Genomic DNA, 15,803 nt, shown 5'->3' with positions numbered 1-15,803 from the left:
AGCAGAGCCAGCTCTCAGGGCCTGTTGTCCAAGTCTGGCAGGGAGGCAGCCCCAGGGCAGAGACAGGGATGAGGTGCAGAGAAGACAGGGATGGAGCCGGGTGAGGGTGTGGGTGTGAGGGGGGCTGCAATTTAAAATCCCTCATCAGGAAAGGAGGTGAGGGAGGAAGGTCGGGATATCTGGAGAGGGAGAGGGAACGGCCAGTGCAAAGGCCCCATGATGGGCATGTGTCCGGCATGCTCAAGAAGACTGGGGAGGTGGCTGAGGCTGGAGTGCAGGGAGGTGGGTGAGGGAGGAGGTAGAGAGATTAGAGAGACCCCAGGGCCGGTTAAGCAGGGCCTTAGGGGCCGTGTCTCTTTTGAGGGACATGGGAGCCATGCAGTGATTTAGAGCAGGGGTGGTTGGCTTAGGTCTTAATATTCCCGGCCAGGCGCGGTGGCTCACGCCTGTAATCCCAGCACTTTGAGAGGCCGAGGCGCGCGGATCACCAGATCGGGAAATCGAGACCATCCTGGCTAACACAGTGAAACCCTGTCTCTACTAAAAAAATACAAAAAAATTAGCCAGGCGTGGTGGCGGGCACCTGTAGTCCCAGCTACTTGGCAGGCTGAGGCAGGAGAATGGTGTGAACCTGGGAGGCGGAGCTTGCAGTGAGCCCAGATCGTGCCACTGCACTCCAGCCTGGGCGACAGAGCGAGACTCCGTCTCAAAAAAAAAAAAAACATTCCCTGGGGCTGCTGTGGTGGGCCAGGGCAGGAGCTGGAGCCTCAGAGGAAACCAGGTGGTGAGAGGGCGCTGGATTCTGGCCATATTGTGAGGGGAGAGCTGATGTGCTGGTGGATTGGTTGAGTGTGAGGACGGAATCCAGGACAACTCCCAGGGCTGAGCACTGGGAGGGCGGGGGTGCCAACACCTGGGGACGGGAGGGCTGCTGGAGGTGGAGGAGGGTTGCAGGTTTGGGGTGGGGGTGAATCAGGGTGTGGACATTTAACAGTTTCATCTTCAAAATACCCCGATGAGCTATGATACTCTTAGGTGTTCTCATTTTACAATTTGGGGAAACTGAGGCCCAGAGAAGGCATGGGATATGTGTAGCCAGCAGCTGTGCAGGAATTTGACTCCTGCTTTTACCTACCTTGCTGCATTTTGGGGTTTTGGACATGGATGAAGTTGGACGGAACCCAGGCTCTGTCATTGGTCATTGGGTGGGATGGTGAAGCTCCTTGAGCCTCAGTGGCACCATCTGCAGAATGGGACAGTAGTAGTAGTTACATCATGGGGTTGTGAAAAATAATGCCACTACCCAGCTCAGTGTGGCCTGGCTCAGCATATCCACTTCTCTGGGGAGGAGGGATTATAAAGAGATTCCTTCTGCTGGGCGCGGTGGCTCACGCCTGTAATCCCGGCACTTTGGGAGGCCGAGGCGGGTGGATCATGAGGTCGGGAGATCGAGACCATCCTGGTTAACACGGTGAAACCCCGTCTCCACTAAAAATACAAAAAATTCTCTGGGTGTGGTGGCGGGTGCCTGTAGTCCCAGCTACTCCGGAGGCTGAGGCAGGAGAATGGCGTGAGCCCGGGAGGCGGAGCTTGCAGTGAGCAGAGATCAGAGATTGCGCCACTGCACTCCAGTCTGGGCGACAGAGCGAGACTCCGTCACACACACACACACACACACACACACACACACACACACACACACACGAGATTCCTTCCTTCTCTCCCATGAGCTGTGGCTTGTAATAAGAGGCCTGTTCTAGACCACAGCCTCCCACCTGATTCTAGGACATGTAGCTGCTATGGTGCAGACCTCACTGGGGGGTCAGACCCCTGGCTCAGGGCATGGTAGACCGTAGCTTTGACCCCCTCTGTCATGTGGTGGCCCAGGGCCTGTGGGGCCACCTCTGGGAAAGCCTCAGCCTCTACATGGTCTCCCTTGTTCCTTGCAGGACCAAGAGAAACCACAGAAACTGCTGGAGGGACAGGAGGTTTGGGCTATAGAGACCCTGAGCCCATCTGCACGGACCCTTGAGGCCACCCACCTCTATGCACAGAATGCTGTGGCTCCCATGTGGGCTCCTTCTGGCCTTTGGCCAGAGGGCACATAGCCAGTTTCTTGCGCCCACTGCTGGGTGCCAGCCAGCAGCCTGCTTGGCCTTGGTTGCAGCTAGAGGTCAGATGATGGCTGTGGCAAAACTCTCATTGTGGCCTACATCCCTGCTACCGGGCAGCTCCAGGAACCTCTGGCACTGGTTGGATTAGAACTCCAAATTCTCCAGTCTGGACTGAGGCTCTGAGCACAGCCCAGGCTAAGTGAGGGACTCGCAGGAGGCTTCCGGCTGCTGTGTCCAGGTGTGGGCTCAGCTCCAAGGACACCTGCTGGTCAGCTCCTGCTCTGGCTGTGGGACAGGTGACCCTGAGCTGCCTCCAGTGCCCTTCAGAAAGAGACACGCAAAACTGGAAAACCCAAGTGGGCTCTTTCCAACCTGCCTGCATCACACTGTCCTCACTGCCGGCCCTGCGCCCAGCAGATCTGTCAGGAGTGGGGTAGGAGGGGACAGCACGAGGGCCAGCTGTTGTCCCTGTCACAGACTGCACAGTCCTCAGCCCCACAGCTGCTGGTGCTGCTGTTGCTGCAGCCCTGTGCTCTTCCCCGTCGAGCAGGGGAGCCACTCCCTGTGGGCATAGATCAGTCTCCCCATGGACCCCGCCACCTTTGCCCAGGCCTGTGCCATGTGGCCTCGTGGGACCTCAAGTTTGTGTTGGCGACTTTTAGTCTAGGTGCTTTTGGGGAGTTTGACCAGGGTGTGGGTAGAGGCTAGGCTTTTTCTCCACCTGCTCTGCTCTCTGCCCTGCCCACTTCCTTCATGCCCTGGCACCAGCCAGCTTCCTGCAGCCCTTTGAGACAGGCTTGGAATCCATGCTGCCTGAGGGAATCTGTGCCCAGAGCATCCAGAAGTTTCTTTGGGCTGAGAAAAATAGACCTGCCTGCTGTAAACATCTCTACCAGGGCTATTTAGTGCCAGTGACAAACCCCTCTCGGCAGGGACATAAGGCTACTCCTGGGGAGCCTATGCAATGCCAGAGTCCGACAGATGCTTGTGCAGTAGCAGCTTCCAGAGCAGGCTGCTTGTCTTCCCTTAGTGCTGGCAGCATGTGGGTCATGTCAGAGCACCCATCCTTTTCAGAAGCAGGTGCCTGTATACAGTGGGTTGGTGGGAGGGTGAGCGTGCGGGGCCTGGAGGGCGACCACCCTTAGCTCAATTCAGCCTCTCAATGGCAAGTCCTCCCTTGACCTCTCTATTCCCATCTCAGCTGATGTGTGGCTGTCCTATGTTACCTGCCTTGAAGGTTATTAGGAATTAAACGCACAGAGGTACTTAGCGCAGTGCCTGGCACGACGCAGGGACCCAGTGATGCCCTCGTCGAGTTTGGGCCTCCTAGGTATGTGTGCATCTTGGCTCTGACACACCAAGGCTGCGGTGAGAGCGTCCTCGGCCCCTTGAGGAACAGTGCTGGACTGGCGTGCAAGGTAGAGCAGGGCAGCTGGGGTCCCAGAGGTCTTTTGGGGCATGGCAAGCGTGCTTGGAGCCACCAAATGGTTTTGAGACTGGAGATGACCTCCCGTGTCAAGTTGGTTTGGGCCAAGTGTGGTGGCTTACGCCTGTAATCCTAGCACTTTGAGAGGTCAAGGTGGGATGATCACTTGAGCCCAAGTTGAGACCAGCCTGGGCAACAGTGAGACCTGGTCTCTACAAAAACATCAAAAAAAATTAGCCGGGTGCTACACCTGTAGTCCCAGCTACTCAGCTCAGGAGGTGAAGCTGTGATTGCACCACTGTACTCCAGCCTTGGTGAGAGCAAGACCATCTCAAACAACAAAAAACCTCACAAACCTTGGTCTGGCTTCTGAGGAAGGGCTGGAGATACTGAGGGGAGAAGCAGGGAACCCAGTGAGGTGGCGTCATGGAGGTGGGGGCTGTGGGTGGATTTGCACCGTTCTGGATTTGGAAGAGAGCTAGGTTGGGGGCTGGGGTTTGAGAATGGGTCATGGATGACTCCAAGGTTTGGGGCAGGTGTGTGTTTGCTGAACTGGGGTGTAGGCAGGACGGGACAAGCGCAAGCCCTGCTCTACACCCATCATGCACCCAAGCCGAGTTGGCCCTAGGGAGAAAGGGCTAAAGCCACAGTATGGAAAGGACAGCCAGGCAGTGTGGGGGCTCAGGGGAGCGCGATGCTAGCCTTGGGGCCTTCCTGCATTTAGGGATAGGAGAAAAAGGAAGCAATGAAGGAGATGGGAGAACAGAGAAGGAAAGACCATTGATTTGGCAACATTAGAGGTGGTTGGTGACTGGGAGCTGCTGGTTTTAGTGCAGGTGAAGAATGAAGTGGGTTCCAGAGAGGGAGGGGTGGACAAAGCTCTTTCCATGCGCTTCCTGTAGAAAGGAAGGGCCAGGAAGATGGTTTGATGGAGGGAAGGGGATGATGGCTGGTTAAGGGAGGGTTTTCCAAACGCAGGGAGTCAAACACATATTAGAACAGGAAATGACCAGGGAAAGAAACAGCAGAGGTGCACACAATGCATGCCCAGAAGTGCTGGGGATGAGAGGACCCGACCCAGTCCGCCTGAGAGGGATCGTCCCTCACCTGAGGGAGCAGCCCCTTAGATGCTCCTAGTGCCTGATCCGTGATCCCATGGAAGGCAAAGTTATTTCCAGTTCTTCCTGTGCCTCCCTTACCTGGAAGGCACCCCTCTCCTGGGTGGGGTGGGAGCATGCTCCCAGCAGACACACAGTGACTGTGGAACAGAGGCCGAGAAGGATGACTGTTTATAAACATTTGGAATTTTATTTAAAAAAAAAAAAAAACATCACAACCATGAACATTGTTACAGTTAAGAGGCCCTCTTGGTTCTCCACAATGATACTGAGCATGCTCACAAGGGGTTCCCATTGTTAAAGTCTTAGTTAAACAACCATTTTTAAAAGAAGGAAAAAAAAAACTCCGCACACTACCATTTAACTTGTTTTAATGTTTCTTCACAAATGTTGAAAAATACTAAAGTACAGACAAGGAATAATCATAATGTTGTGGCCAACATTATAAATATGGAATTATAAATTTAAAACATTTTCTGGTTTAAAAAATAAATCTGGTAGTCAATGCAGCTCTGCGGGGTCTCTGCATCTAGTAGGGCCGATCTCTGCGCTCCTGACGGTGCTCGCCTCTGCAAAGTAAAGCGGGCCCTTCGGTTAGAATGGGAAGGGGTGAGGAAGCCCTTCCAGAGCCCCCAGGTGCCCCTTCCTGGCTCCTCCCAACAAGCTTCCTAGCGCCCTGAGGACTTGCGCCAACCAAGCTGGGAGGGGCTGTCCTCCTCCTGTGCCTGGCGGCTCACAGCTGCTTCTCACCAGCACTCACTTATCCATTTTTCCAGGTCCTCCACGTCCTCCTCTTCTTCCTCCCATCTGTTCCATCAAAGGTCCAGGGGGCCCCCCAGGGCCACCTCGTCTTCCTCCACCAAAGCCACCTCGGTCCATGCCCCGGCCACCACGGAAGCCACCTCTGTCTCCACCACGGCCACCTCTGAACATTCCACCGGGACCACCACGATCCATGAGGCCACCTCTTCCTCCCCGCATGCCACCAGGGCCACCTCTGCCACGATCACCACCTAAGGTGAGAATAGCAGGGCGAAAGCAGTCAGTGGGTGGCTGCAGAGGCCCCGTGGACACTGTGGAAGCTGCTCTGCTTCCTTCTCTCACAGCAGAACAAACCAGACACTTCACTCAATCTCAGCATCGGGCTGACAATTTAGAAATGAGGACACGACAACTCAAAGTTGTTAAGCAGAGGGCAACTGCAGTTTACCAAGCCCACAAATAAGAAAAGAGGTTTAGCACCAGGAAGCTGAGGGGACACTCATGAAACCTGCACCTACCCGGGGGCGGGAAGGGTGGCGGGAGGAAGCCTTCAGGCTTTGGGGCCTTACACTGGTTGCACTCTGTTCTCCAGGCGAAGTTCTGGTTTCCACAACCCCTGCATACAATTACATCACAGCAGAAATCACCAATTGAACTAAGGAAGATAAACAAGGAAAGGTGGTGTGTGAACAGGTACACACTCACTATCAAGAGGATCTATGTACACCCATGCTGTAGGGCACAGCCTCAGGCAGCATTGCACCCACAGGACAGGTCAAATCAATCTTCAGAAGGCTCTGAAGCATCCAGTGAATGGCTGACTAGTGTCCCTAACCAGCCATCAGGGTCATCATTCTGTTCCTCTAGACAGAGCAATCCACTCTAGAGTGGGGATGGGGTGAGGGAAGGGTGGCTTCACTCGTAGGGTATCAATTTGCCAAGACAAGTACATACGGATTGGGACACTGCCAGTCTCCAGCTCGGTGCTGGACGTTTCCTCCTCCAGAGGGGTTCCCTCGGGAACCCCGGGGTCCTCTTGGAGGGAAGCCTCCTCTATCTCCTCCACGGCCTCCCATGCGACCCATGGGTCCCCCAGGACCTCCTGGGCCTCCTGGACCTACAAGAAACAGCAAATCATTTCTCTGTAGCACCAAATTTGCTATAGGAAATAAAAATCACTAAGTAAACCCACAGATACTACTGCTGTCATTTCCCCATCACCTGTCCCGTGTTTCCGTGTGGCTCAGGCCATCAGCCCCCTTCCCTGTGAGGAGCGTGTTCCACGTGCTCTACAGAAACAGAGCTCCCACAATTTTTTTTTTGGAGACGGAGTCTCGCACCGTTGCCCAGGCTGGAGTGCAGTGGCACGATCTTTGCTCACTGCAACCTCCACCCCCCAGATTCAAACAATTATCCTGCCTCAGCCTCCCGAGTAGCTGGGATTACAGGCATGCACCACCATACCCGGCTAATTTTTGTATTTTTAGTAGAGAGGGAGTTTCACCATGTTGGCCAGACTGGTCTTAAACTCCTGACCTCAGGTGATCTGCCCACCTCAGCCTCCCAAAGTGCTGGGATTACAGGCGTGAGCCACTGCACCTGGCTGAACTCCCACAATTCTGTAAGGAATAGGCATGTCTATACAGACACAACCAAAGCTGAATAAATGGCAGTCTGGAGTTGACAGGCAGAGTGCCTTCCAGCCTCCCATGTTCTTCTCTTCCTTTTACTCCCAACAAACATTCATTGTTAGCTCTCAATAGTCTAGTATTGACTCTACACACAATTTTATATTTCTTCACTCTAATAATCAAGTTTCTCAAGGGTATGAAGTGTACTGAAAACCTTTTAATGCAACATAGGAGCTCAGAAAAAGTACCTCCGCGGAGTGGTGGTGGCATCCCTCTGCCCTCACGGGGTGGCATACCACCCCGCATACTGTTCATTGGAGGCTTCTTCCGAGCAAGGGAGACTTTAAGTTTGCTCCCTTGAAAATCTTTCCCTGGAACAAGACAACAGAACATCAATTACTCCCCTATACTCCCTGTTCACCAACTCCACATCATCATCAAATGACCACTCCCAGATGCATTAGGTCTGCCTGTAATCTTCTCTAAGATCTTTAATGACACGGCCAGAAAAAGGCTTTTTTTGAGATGGGGGTCTCACTCTGTTGCCTGGGCTGGAGTGCAGTGGCACAGTTCACTGCAGTTTCAATCTCACTTGCTCAAGCAATCCTCCCAAGTAGCTGGGACTACAGGCACGCATCACCATGCCCGACTAATTTTACAAAATTGTTTGTAGAGGCAGTGTCTCACTAGGTTGCCCAGGCTGCTAGTGAACTCCTTGGTTCAAGCAATCCTCCTGCCTTGGCCTCCTAAAGTGGTAGGATTATAGGCAAGAGCCATTGTGCCTGGCCAGAAAAAGGCCATACTTAAATACACTTAAAAACCTTCCTACAGCCTGACCAACACGGTGAAACCCCATCTCTACTAAAAAATACAAAAGTTAGCTCGGCGTGGTGACATGTGCCTGTAGTCCAGCAGCTACTTGAGTGGCTGACGCACAAGATTGGCTTGAACCTGGGAGGTGGAGGTTGCAGTAAGCTGAGATGGCTTGCGTCACTGCACTCCAGCCTGGGTGACAAAGTGAGATCATCTCAAAAAAAAACAACACAAGCAAAAAACACTGTCTACCATAAGGAGGAAAATAAGCTGGTGGGAAGCTGACTGCATGGCCAAGAAAACAGAACCAGGACTTGTTATTTGACACTTTCTTTGAGACAGAGTCTTGCTCCGTTGCCCAGGTTGGAGTGCAGTGGTGCAATCTCAGCTCACTGGAGCTTCAAACTCCCCGGGCTCCAGTGATCCTCCCACCTCAGCCTCCTGAGTGGCTGGTACTATAGGTATAGGAGTGTGCCACAACACCTGGCTAATTTTTGTATTTTTTTTTGTAGAGACAGGGTTTTGCCATGTTCCCCAGGCTGGTCTCAAGCCCCTGGATTCAAGCAATGCACCAATGTTGGCCTCCCAAAGTGCTGGGATTACAGGTGCAAGCCACTGGACATGGCCAAGTCATTCAATGCTTTCAAGTTGGTTTTGTCTGAAGTGAAATCCCACCATTAATGTCAAGGCCTCATTTAAATATATATATTTATCTATATGCAAATGTACACTGGCTAAGATGTTCTTTTGAAGGGTTTTCTGTACCTTCTGATAATCTGTGCTTAGGAAGTGTTTGCCACTTTAAGCAAGGTTGATTTGTAATATTAATGCCTGAAAATAAAGGGATCTCCAAATCCAGGGTCAATGGCTGGGTGCTAATACTACTGAAGGGAGACCGGCCATCTGCCTCCCCCAGGAAGAGATGGAAGGTCTTCTTGCTCCTATGGTTCACAAGTTTCTCCCTCATGCCATATTCTATAGCCAGGGAGATTAAGAATGCCAGTGAGTACATCTCACCATCAAACCATTCCACGGCAGCCTTGGCAGTGGGTGGGTCTTCATAGGACACTGTGGCATCGCCTTTGGGCTTTCCTGTTTCCTTGTCCAGGTAGATGTGGATCATGGGTTGCCCAGTTCTCTTGTTCATCTAGACAAAGAATAGCATAGTTAGGCACGACTAGAATATACTAATTTGGGAGAAAAAAGTCCAGGCAAAATCCAGGAAAAGTACCAATTTTTCACATGTAGTAAGTCACTAAATGTCACCGTTTCTCCGCTTTTAAGTTTTTCAGAATTCTAAGTTATTTTCTCCTCTATCCCTGCTTTATCATAAAAACCAAAGTAGACCAAAGTGTGGAAGTGAACAGGATAGGCCCCACTCCTGCCTTAGCCATCTTCTGATGCTGGTTTGCCTGCCCTGGCATTTTCTATGCCCAGACAGGTACCCACTGAGCACAGCCACCTCGTAGGGGTAGTCAGACTTTGATACCACCACATAAGACATGACTGGCATAAAGAAAATTATCCTTAAACCGTGAAGGACAGTGTACAGGCTGTGAGTGAACTACAGGGATTCTTGGTTAGTCTAACACAGCCACTACTTCCTCCAGTTAGAACAGATGACTAGTCTTTCAGCTGAATATCAGATGTGGTTGACTTGAATTCAGGAGTTACCTTGTATAAGAATATCTTCACGTGTACTTTTTTGCATTATATATGCACACGATCAGTTTAGTCTGTAATTGTTTACATATATCCAGTAACACAAGAGCAATCTATTTATGGGACTTAAAAAAGACTACAACAGGATATATATATTGATACCTCTGACTTAAAAAAAGGAACGTGATACCTAAAAACTGAAAAGAAAATATGGCAAAACTGTGGTATGAATAATGTGGAAATGCATTTTTTTCTTTTTTGTGAGACAGAGTCTCACTCTGTTGTCCAGGCTGGTCTCAAACTCCTGGGCTCAAGCAATCCTTGGGATCCTCCTGCCTTGGCCTCCCAAAGTGCTGGGATTACACATGTGAGCCACTATATCCAGCTTGGAAATCTATTTTAACATCTTTATTTCCAAAATTTTGATGGTAAATACTACTTTCTTAACCAGGATAAACTCCACATTCCTCAATAAACTACATGTTATATACATATTAAAAAGCAGTCTTTTTAATATGCTCAAGCCTGTACTCCCAGCTACTCAAGAGGCTTGAGGCTTGAACCCAGGAGGCGGAGGTTGCAGTGAGCTGAAATTGTGCCACTGCACTCCAGTCTGGGCAACAGAGCAAGACTCCATCTCAAAACAAAAAAGCAAACAAGGAGTCTTGCACAGGGTAGAATGTGACAGTAGACACTAGAAGCATTTTACTTTTGAGGTGTGTGTGATATCTGTGCACACACACACCTACAAGCAGGGAGAAATCACCTTATATAAGATTTACCAAAATCAACTGTATTTCCTTTTTTTTTTTTTTTGAGATGGAGTCTTGCTCTGTCGCCAGGCTGGAGTGCAGTGGCGCCATCTCAGCTCACTGCAACCTCTGCATCCTGGGATCAACTGATTCTCCTGCCTCAGACTCCCAAGTAGCTCAACTACAGGCGCGTGTCACCACACCCGGCTAATTTCTGTATTTTTAGTAGATACGGGGTTTCACCACGTTGGCCAGGATGGTCTCGATCTCTTGACTTCGTGATCCACCCACCTCGGCCTCCCATAGTGCCGGGATTACAGGCATGAGCCACCACGCCCGCCCAAAATCAACTGTATTTTTTTTTTTTTTTTTTTTTGAGGCGGAGTCTCACTCAGTCACCCAGGCTGGAATGCAGTGGCGCCATCTCAGCTCACTGCAAGCTCCACCTCCCAGGTTCATGCCATTCTCCCGCCTCAGCCTCCCGAGTAGCTGGGACTACAGGTGCCCGCCACCAAGCCTGGCTAATTTTTTGTATTTATAGTAGAGATGGGGTTTCATCGTGTTAGCCAGGATGGTCTCGATCTCCTGACCTCGTGATCTGCCCACCTCGGCCTCCCAAAGTGCTGGGATTACAGGCGTGAGCCACCGCGCCCGGCCAAATCAACTGTATTTCTATACACCAGTAATAACCAGAAAAGTGTCATTTAACGAAGACCACTAACCACAGCAACTTGAAAATAAACGAAACCTAGAAGTAAAACTAGTAAAATCTGCAAGACCTTTAAGGAAATCGATAGTCTTTACTGAAGATCTAAATAGGCTGGGTGTGGTGGCTCACACCTGTAATCACAGCACTTTGGGAGGCCTAGGTGGGTGGATCACGTGAGGTCAGAAGTTCAAGACCAGCCTGGCCAACATGGTGAAATCCCATCTCTACTTACAAAAATTAGCCAGGGGTGCTGGCAGGCGCCTGTAATTCCAGCTACTCGGGAGGCTGAGGCAAGGAGACCCGGGAGGCAGAGGTTACAGTAAGCCGAGACTGCGCCACTGCAATCCAGCCGGGTGAAGGAGTGAGACTGTCTCGAAGTAAAATAAAATAATAAATAAAGACAGGCCAGGCGCAGTGGCTCACGTCTGCAATCACAAAACTTTGGGAGTTGAGGCGGCAGATCACCTGAGGCCAGGAGTTCAAGACCAGCCTGACCAACATGGTTTCACCAAACCCCATCTCTGCTAAAAATACAAAAATTAGCTGGGTGTGGTGGCAGGCTACTGTAATCTTAGCTACTCAGGAGGCTGAGGCAGGACAATCGCTTGAACCCAGGAGCCAGAGGCTGCAGTGAGCCGAGATCACGCCACTGCACTCCAGCCTGGTGACACAGTATTTATTTACTGTCTCAGTAAATAAATAAGCAAATAAATATACAAATAAATGGAGAAATAAAATCTTCATGGGGAAAAAAAGATCACTCAGTATCACAAAAATGTAAATTCTCCTGAAATTACTTCATAGATTTAGTAAATATTCAATTGGGGTTTTAAGGTTTTGAGGTTTATGGGGTTCATAAACTAACTCTAATACAGAAGAGCAAGAACTGAAAAACAGTCAAAATCCCTGAAGAAAAAATCTGCGTTACTAGCTATGAAGAATTAGCATAAAGACACAATAATTTGAGGTTGGGTGCAGTGGCTCATGCTTGTAATCCCAGCAATTTGGGAGGCTGAGGTAGGTGGATCACTTGAGGTGGCCAGGAGTTAGAGACCAGCCCGGCCAACAGGCAAAAATCCATCTCCACTAAAAATATAAAAATTAGTTGGGCGTGGTGGCATGTGCCTGTAAGTCCAGCTACCTCAAGAGGCTGTGGTGGGAGAATCACTTGAACCTGGGAGGCTGAGATTGAGCAACACTCTGTCCCTAGGGGTGGAGGAGGGAAGGCCAGGCGTAGGGGCTCACACCTATAATCCCAGCACTTTGGGAGGCGCCAAGGTGGGCAGATCACCTGAGGTCAGGAGTTTGAGACCCGCCTGCCCAACACGGTGAAACCCCATCTTTACTAAAAAGACACAATTAGCTGGTGGCGCACACCTGTAATCCCAGCTACTTGGGAGGCTGAGGCAGGAGATTCACTTGAACAGAGGTTGCAGTGAACCAAGACTTGCGCCATTGCACTCCAGCCTGGGCACCAAGAAGGAAACTCCGTCTCAAAAAAAAAAAAAAAAAAAAAAAAAAGGCTAATCTTTTTTTAAAAAGGAACAAACCATAAGATACCTAGAAAGAAGTCAGGCAAAGGCAACCTTAGAAAACAACTCTCAACATCAATTCAATCTCTTTAAAATGCTCTGTGGTTTAAAGTTCTGCCAGATGACCTGGTTATGCTTTTACTGACCTTAACAACCCCACACTGCTTAAAGAAGTCTGCCAGATCATCTAGAGTCACACTGTCATTTAATCCTTGTACATAAATTGCACTGTTGTCAGAGTCTTCATCTGGATCTACAGGTGGGCCTTTCAGAGACAACAAGACAGGAGATTATTATCATGTATCTATAGGGGTTTCTTAACTACCTGATCACTACTGCCCAAGGATATTCATCATAAATCTAAGAAAACTACCAAGCATACTAAGAAGAATGCTATCAAACTTTTGGTTTACTTCACTTAAGGCAATTATGAGTAGATGCTCACATAGGATTTCCCAAACTGTCCTTGACAGCAAGAATATCACACTGGTCTATAAGGCTGCTGAACTCTACGCATGCATTTACCTCTGTACCATTAATTTACAAAGCACGATATGAAGCACAACTAGAATTCAAAATTACCTAGATCAAGATCTGGTCCTTCATCCATGGGTCCTGCCAACCAGGAAAGATCATATAAAATATTATTAGTGCACGTCTTGCAAGCTACAAACCTTACAAACACACATAGCTATCTACTATACCACCATTTGATGGGGATTCATTAAACTCAAAATGACCCGCACTGCTAAAATGGAGCAGTGCCTCTTTAACATCTGTGAAAGGTTTGCTAGGGTTTGCTTTTTTCCTTTGCTGGTTTGCTTCTAAACCATTAACCAAATACACTCTCAATGCTTATGTGCCAAATCAGTGTTAAATTTAAGTCAAAATTTTTCCTCTAAATAAACCAAATTTAAAAATTTATTCTCCCCCATATTACAGAAGCAGTTACTCAATACTTCAAGTTACCCTTTGTTTTGTAACCATAGGTTAACCTTATTACCCCTAAGACAATGCCGGCAGTACCCATTAGTCTCTTTTGTATAGATCATTTTTAAACCACTTATGAAACTAATAAAAAAATTATAGTTTTCTAAAAACTGACTGCATTTTTTTTTAAACACTATCTATGGTAATACTCAAAAACTTACCACCAGGCTTATTGAAGCCACCTCGCTCTCCAGCGCTGCTGGGGGGATAAACGAAGAAATGAAGGCCTTTCCCTTTAAAAGCCAGTACCGCTCTGAGCCTTGGGGGGGCTCGTGGGGAAGAAGGGCACTGGCTAAACACATCTCCAAACAATGCATCTCTCTCATCTTGTCACTATGCCTTTCTTCAGGGCAGCTTGCTCAAATTTCCTCAATATACAACCTTGCTTGTCTGATTGTACACACCAGTGTGGTTGGTTCCTTTCATTTCGGGGGCTGGTATTAATAGTGCAATACTTGGCAAATTAGCAAGAAAAAATAGATCCCAAACACCCACCCCGTCAGGTGAAAAACCAGAAGAGCTTGGTATAGAGGGGAGGAGCAAGTGGGGGTTAACTGCTGTGATAAACCTTTCCATGTTCATAAAGGTGCACCCTCAACCTCTCCCAAGGGAGAGCCAAATGAGGCCCAGGGTTTCCTAACAAGTCACAGTATAATAAAAGCAGGAGACAACCACATTAAATTCCTACAACACACATCAGAGGACGCATCCAGCCAATCTTCAGCATAAAGCCATACATCTCAGGGCACGAATAGATTTAACAATCGCTGTGAAAGGAGAATTTACAACAAATACCAAGGCTCAACGGACTGGGGGTGCAACTTTATAGACATATCAGTTAGAATAATGACTATGGCCACGTAAAATTACTTAAAGAGGGGAGAGGGAAATATGAATTGGACTTTTTGGGTTAGATTTTGTTTTCTTTAAAATTAAATAAAGGCAGCTCTCCAGTGGGAGGCCCTGAGTTTTTTCTAACCAGTATTGCACCTTTAATACCTGAATATACAATTTCAAGCTGTTGCATGCAGCTTTGTTTCCTTTTTAAAAGTACACACCATAAAATGTTCTCTCTCTTTAAACACAAAAGTTTACACTTTAATGTTACACAATTCTAGAGTATTATACCTCCTCTGGTTCATTACCAAACAACAAGTATGCAGTTACCAAAGTTACAGAAGGATTCCATTTATACAATGAATACATTTTGTTAAAAATATTCTATGTATATTTTTCCTCTCCATATGGACACCGTGTCTAGTCCCACTTTTCATTATGCTGCCGGCTGAGTACTGAGTACGGGTACTTTTTAAGTATTGAAGTGTATACAAGGCTCTCACTTTGTAACCTGTAGCATATAAATGCGACAAAGCATGTTAAAAAGTTTCCACGTTTAACAGCCAATGAAAATATCAAAATACTGAGGCAATGAAAAAGGGCATGTTAACAACATTGAGTGCCTTACCTGTAGAAGACACTGAAAACCATCACCACACCACAATAAAAAGGGGGGGAACGAGGGAAATGCCCGTCTATCCCCACAGGATCCGACAGACTGCTTCACAGTCTGTTGAAAAACCTATGGGGAAAGCCATGGTCTCTTCTATGGCTGCAAGAGAGACTTCTCATCCATAAAGAGGGGCCCCCTCTACTAGCAAAGTCTAGCACAATTAGTAGGATTATAACTTCTGGAGTATTTAAATAAACTTGAAATTGTATTTGCAATTTAAAAATACTAGGAATTCTAGGTGATTTGAGACGTGATGATAGTACTTTCAAGTGTCTATGTCTATTTTAAAACATCCAAAAAGAAGTGAAACCTTTATAATAGAGTATTTTCCAAATCAGAAGACTGATTTTACTTCATACCGAATCATTAAATTTTTGCCTGTTGTCAAACGACTTTCTTCCAATAAAGATTTCACTAAAGACTTTCTTAAAGTTATGCAGAATATGCAAAATAGTACTGTCCTTCAGTAGTGAAGAGTATTTGCTAATATGGAAGTTAAAGATCAACTTTAATTTTGAAGTTCATTCTATTTTTTTAAAAATGCTATTTAATTTTTCCTTGAATAGTGGCACACCGTATCAAATGTAAATATCTAACATTCTGCATAACTTTTTTTTTTCTTTACCAGTTTATATAGGGACAGAACACACACAGAACTAAGCCTTCTGGATTATGTTAACCACCAATATTATAGCTCACCTTCATCAAAGTACAGACACCAGATAGGGAAAAGGGGATGGGAGAAGGGAGGGGAAGGGCAGGCAGAGGCAGCAGGGTTATGTCA

At 48.0% G+C, this 15,803-nt stretch overlaps 1 protein-coding gene across 17 annotated transcripts in view; it reads right to left on the bottom strand.

The window, feature by feature from the left end:
• Positions 1 to 4,822: 4,822 nt before the first annotated feature.
• The window catches only part of EWSR1 (EWS RNA binding protein 1), a 32,326-nt gene continuing 21,345 nt past the window's right edge, over positions 4,823 to 15,803 (bottom strand). For 6 of the 17 annotated variants that reach the window (XM_063603390.1, XM_063603384.1, XM_063603387.1 and 3 more), the window contains 9 exons: positions 13,671 to 13,708; positions 13,102 to 13,134; positions 12,666 to 12,784; positions 8,882 to 9,011; positions 7,300 to 7,422; positions 6,375 to 6,537; positions 5,939 to 6,075; positions 5,419 to 5,671; positions 4,823 to 5,227 (listed from right to left, as the gene is read on the bottom strand). In XM_063603390.1, coding sequence (XP_063459460.1) covers positions 5,188 to 5,227; positions 5,419 to 5,671; positions 5,939 to 6,075; positions 6,375 to 6,537; positions 7,300 to 7,422; positions 8,882 to 9,011; positions 12,666 to 12,784; positions 13,102 to 13,134; positions 13,671 to 13,708 — 1,036 coding nt within the window. In that variant the 3' untranslated portion in view covers positions 4,823 to 5,187. Of the gene's footprint in view, positions 5,228 to 5,418; positions 5,672 to 5,938; positions 6,076 to 6,374; positions 6,538 to 7,299; positions 7,423 to 8,881; positions 9,012 to 12,665; positions 12,785 to 13,101; positions 13,135 to 13,670; positions 13,709 to 14,630; positions 14,858 to 15,803 lie in introns of those variants that run through there. The other 11 variants (XM_008964373.5, XM_055105909.2, XM_055105914.2 and 8 more) reach the window with 4 other exon arrangements.

The sequence above is a fragment of the Pan paniscus genome, chromosome 23, assembly GCF_029289425.2.
Source record: "Pan paniscus chromosome 23, NHGRI_mPanPan1-v2.0_pri, whole genome shotgun sequence".
NCBI lineage: Eukaryota > Metazoa > Chordata > Mammalia > Primates > Hominidae > Pan > Pan paniscus.
This window is presented reverse-complemented; position numbering and strand designations above follow the sequence as displayed.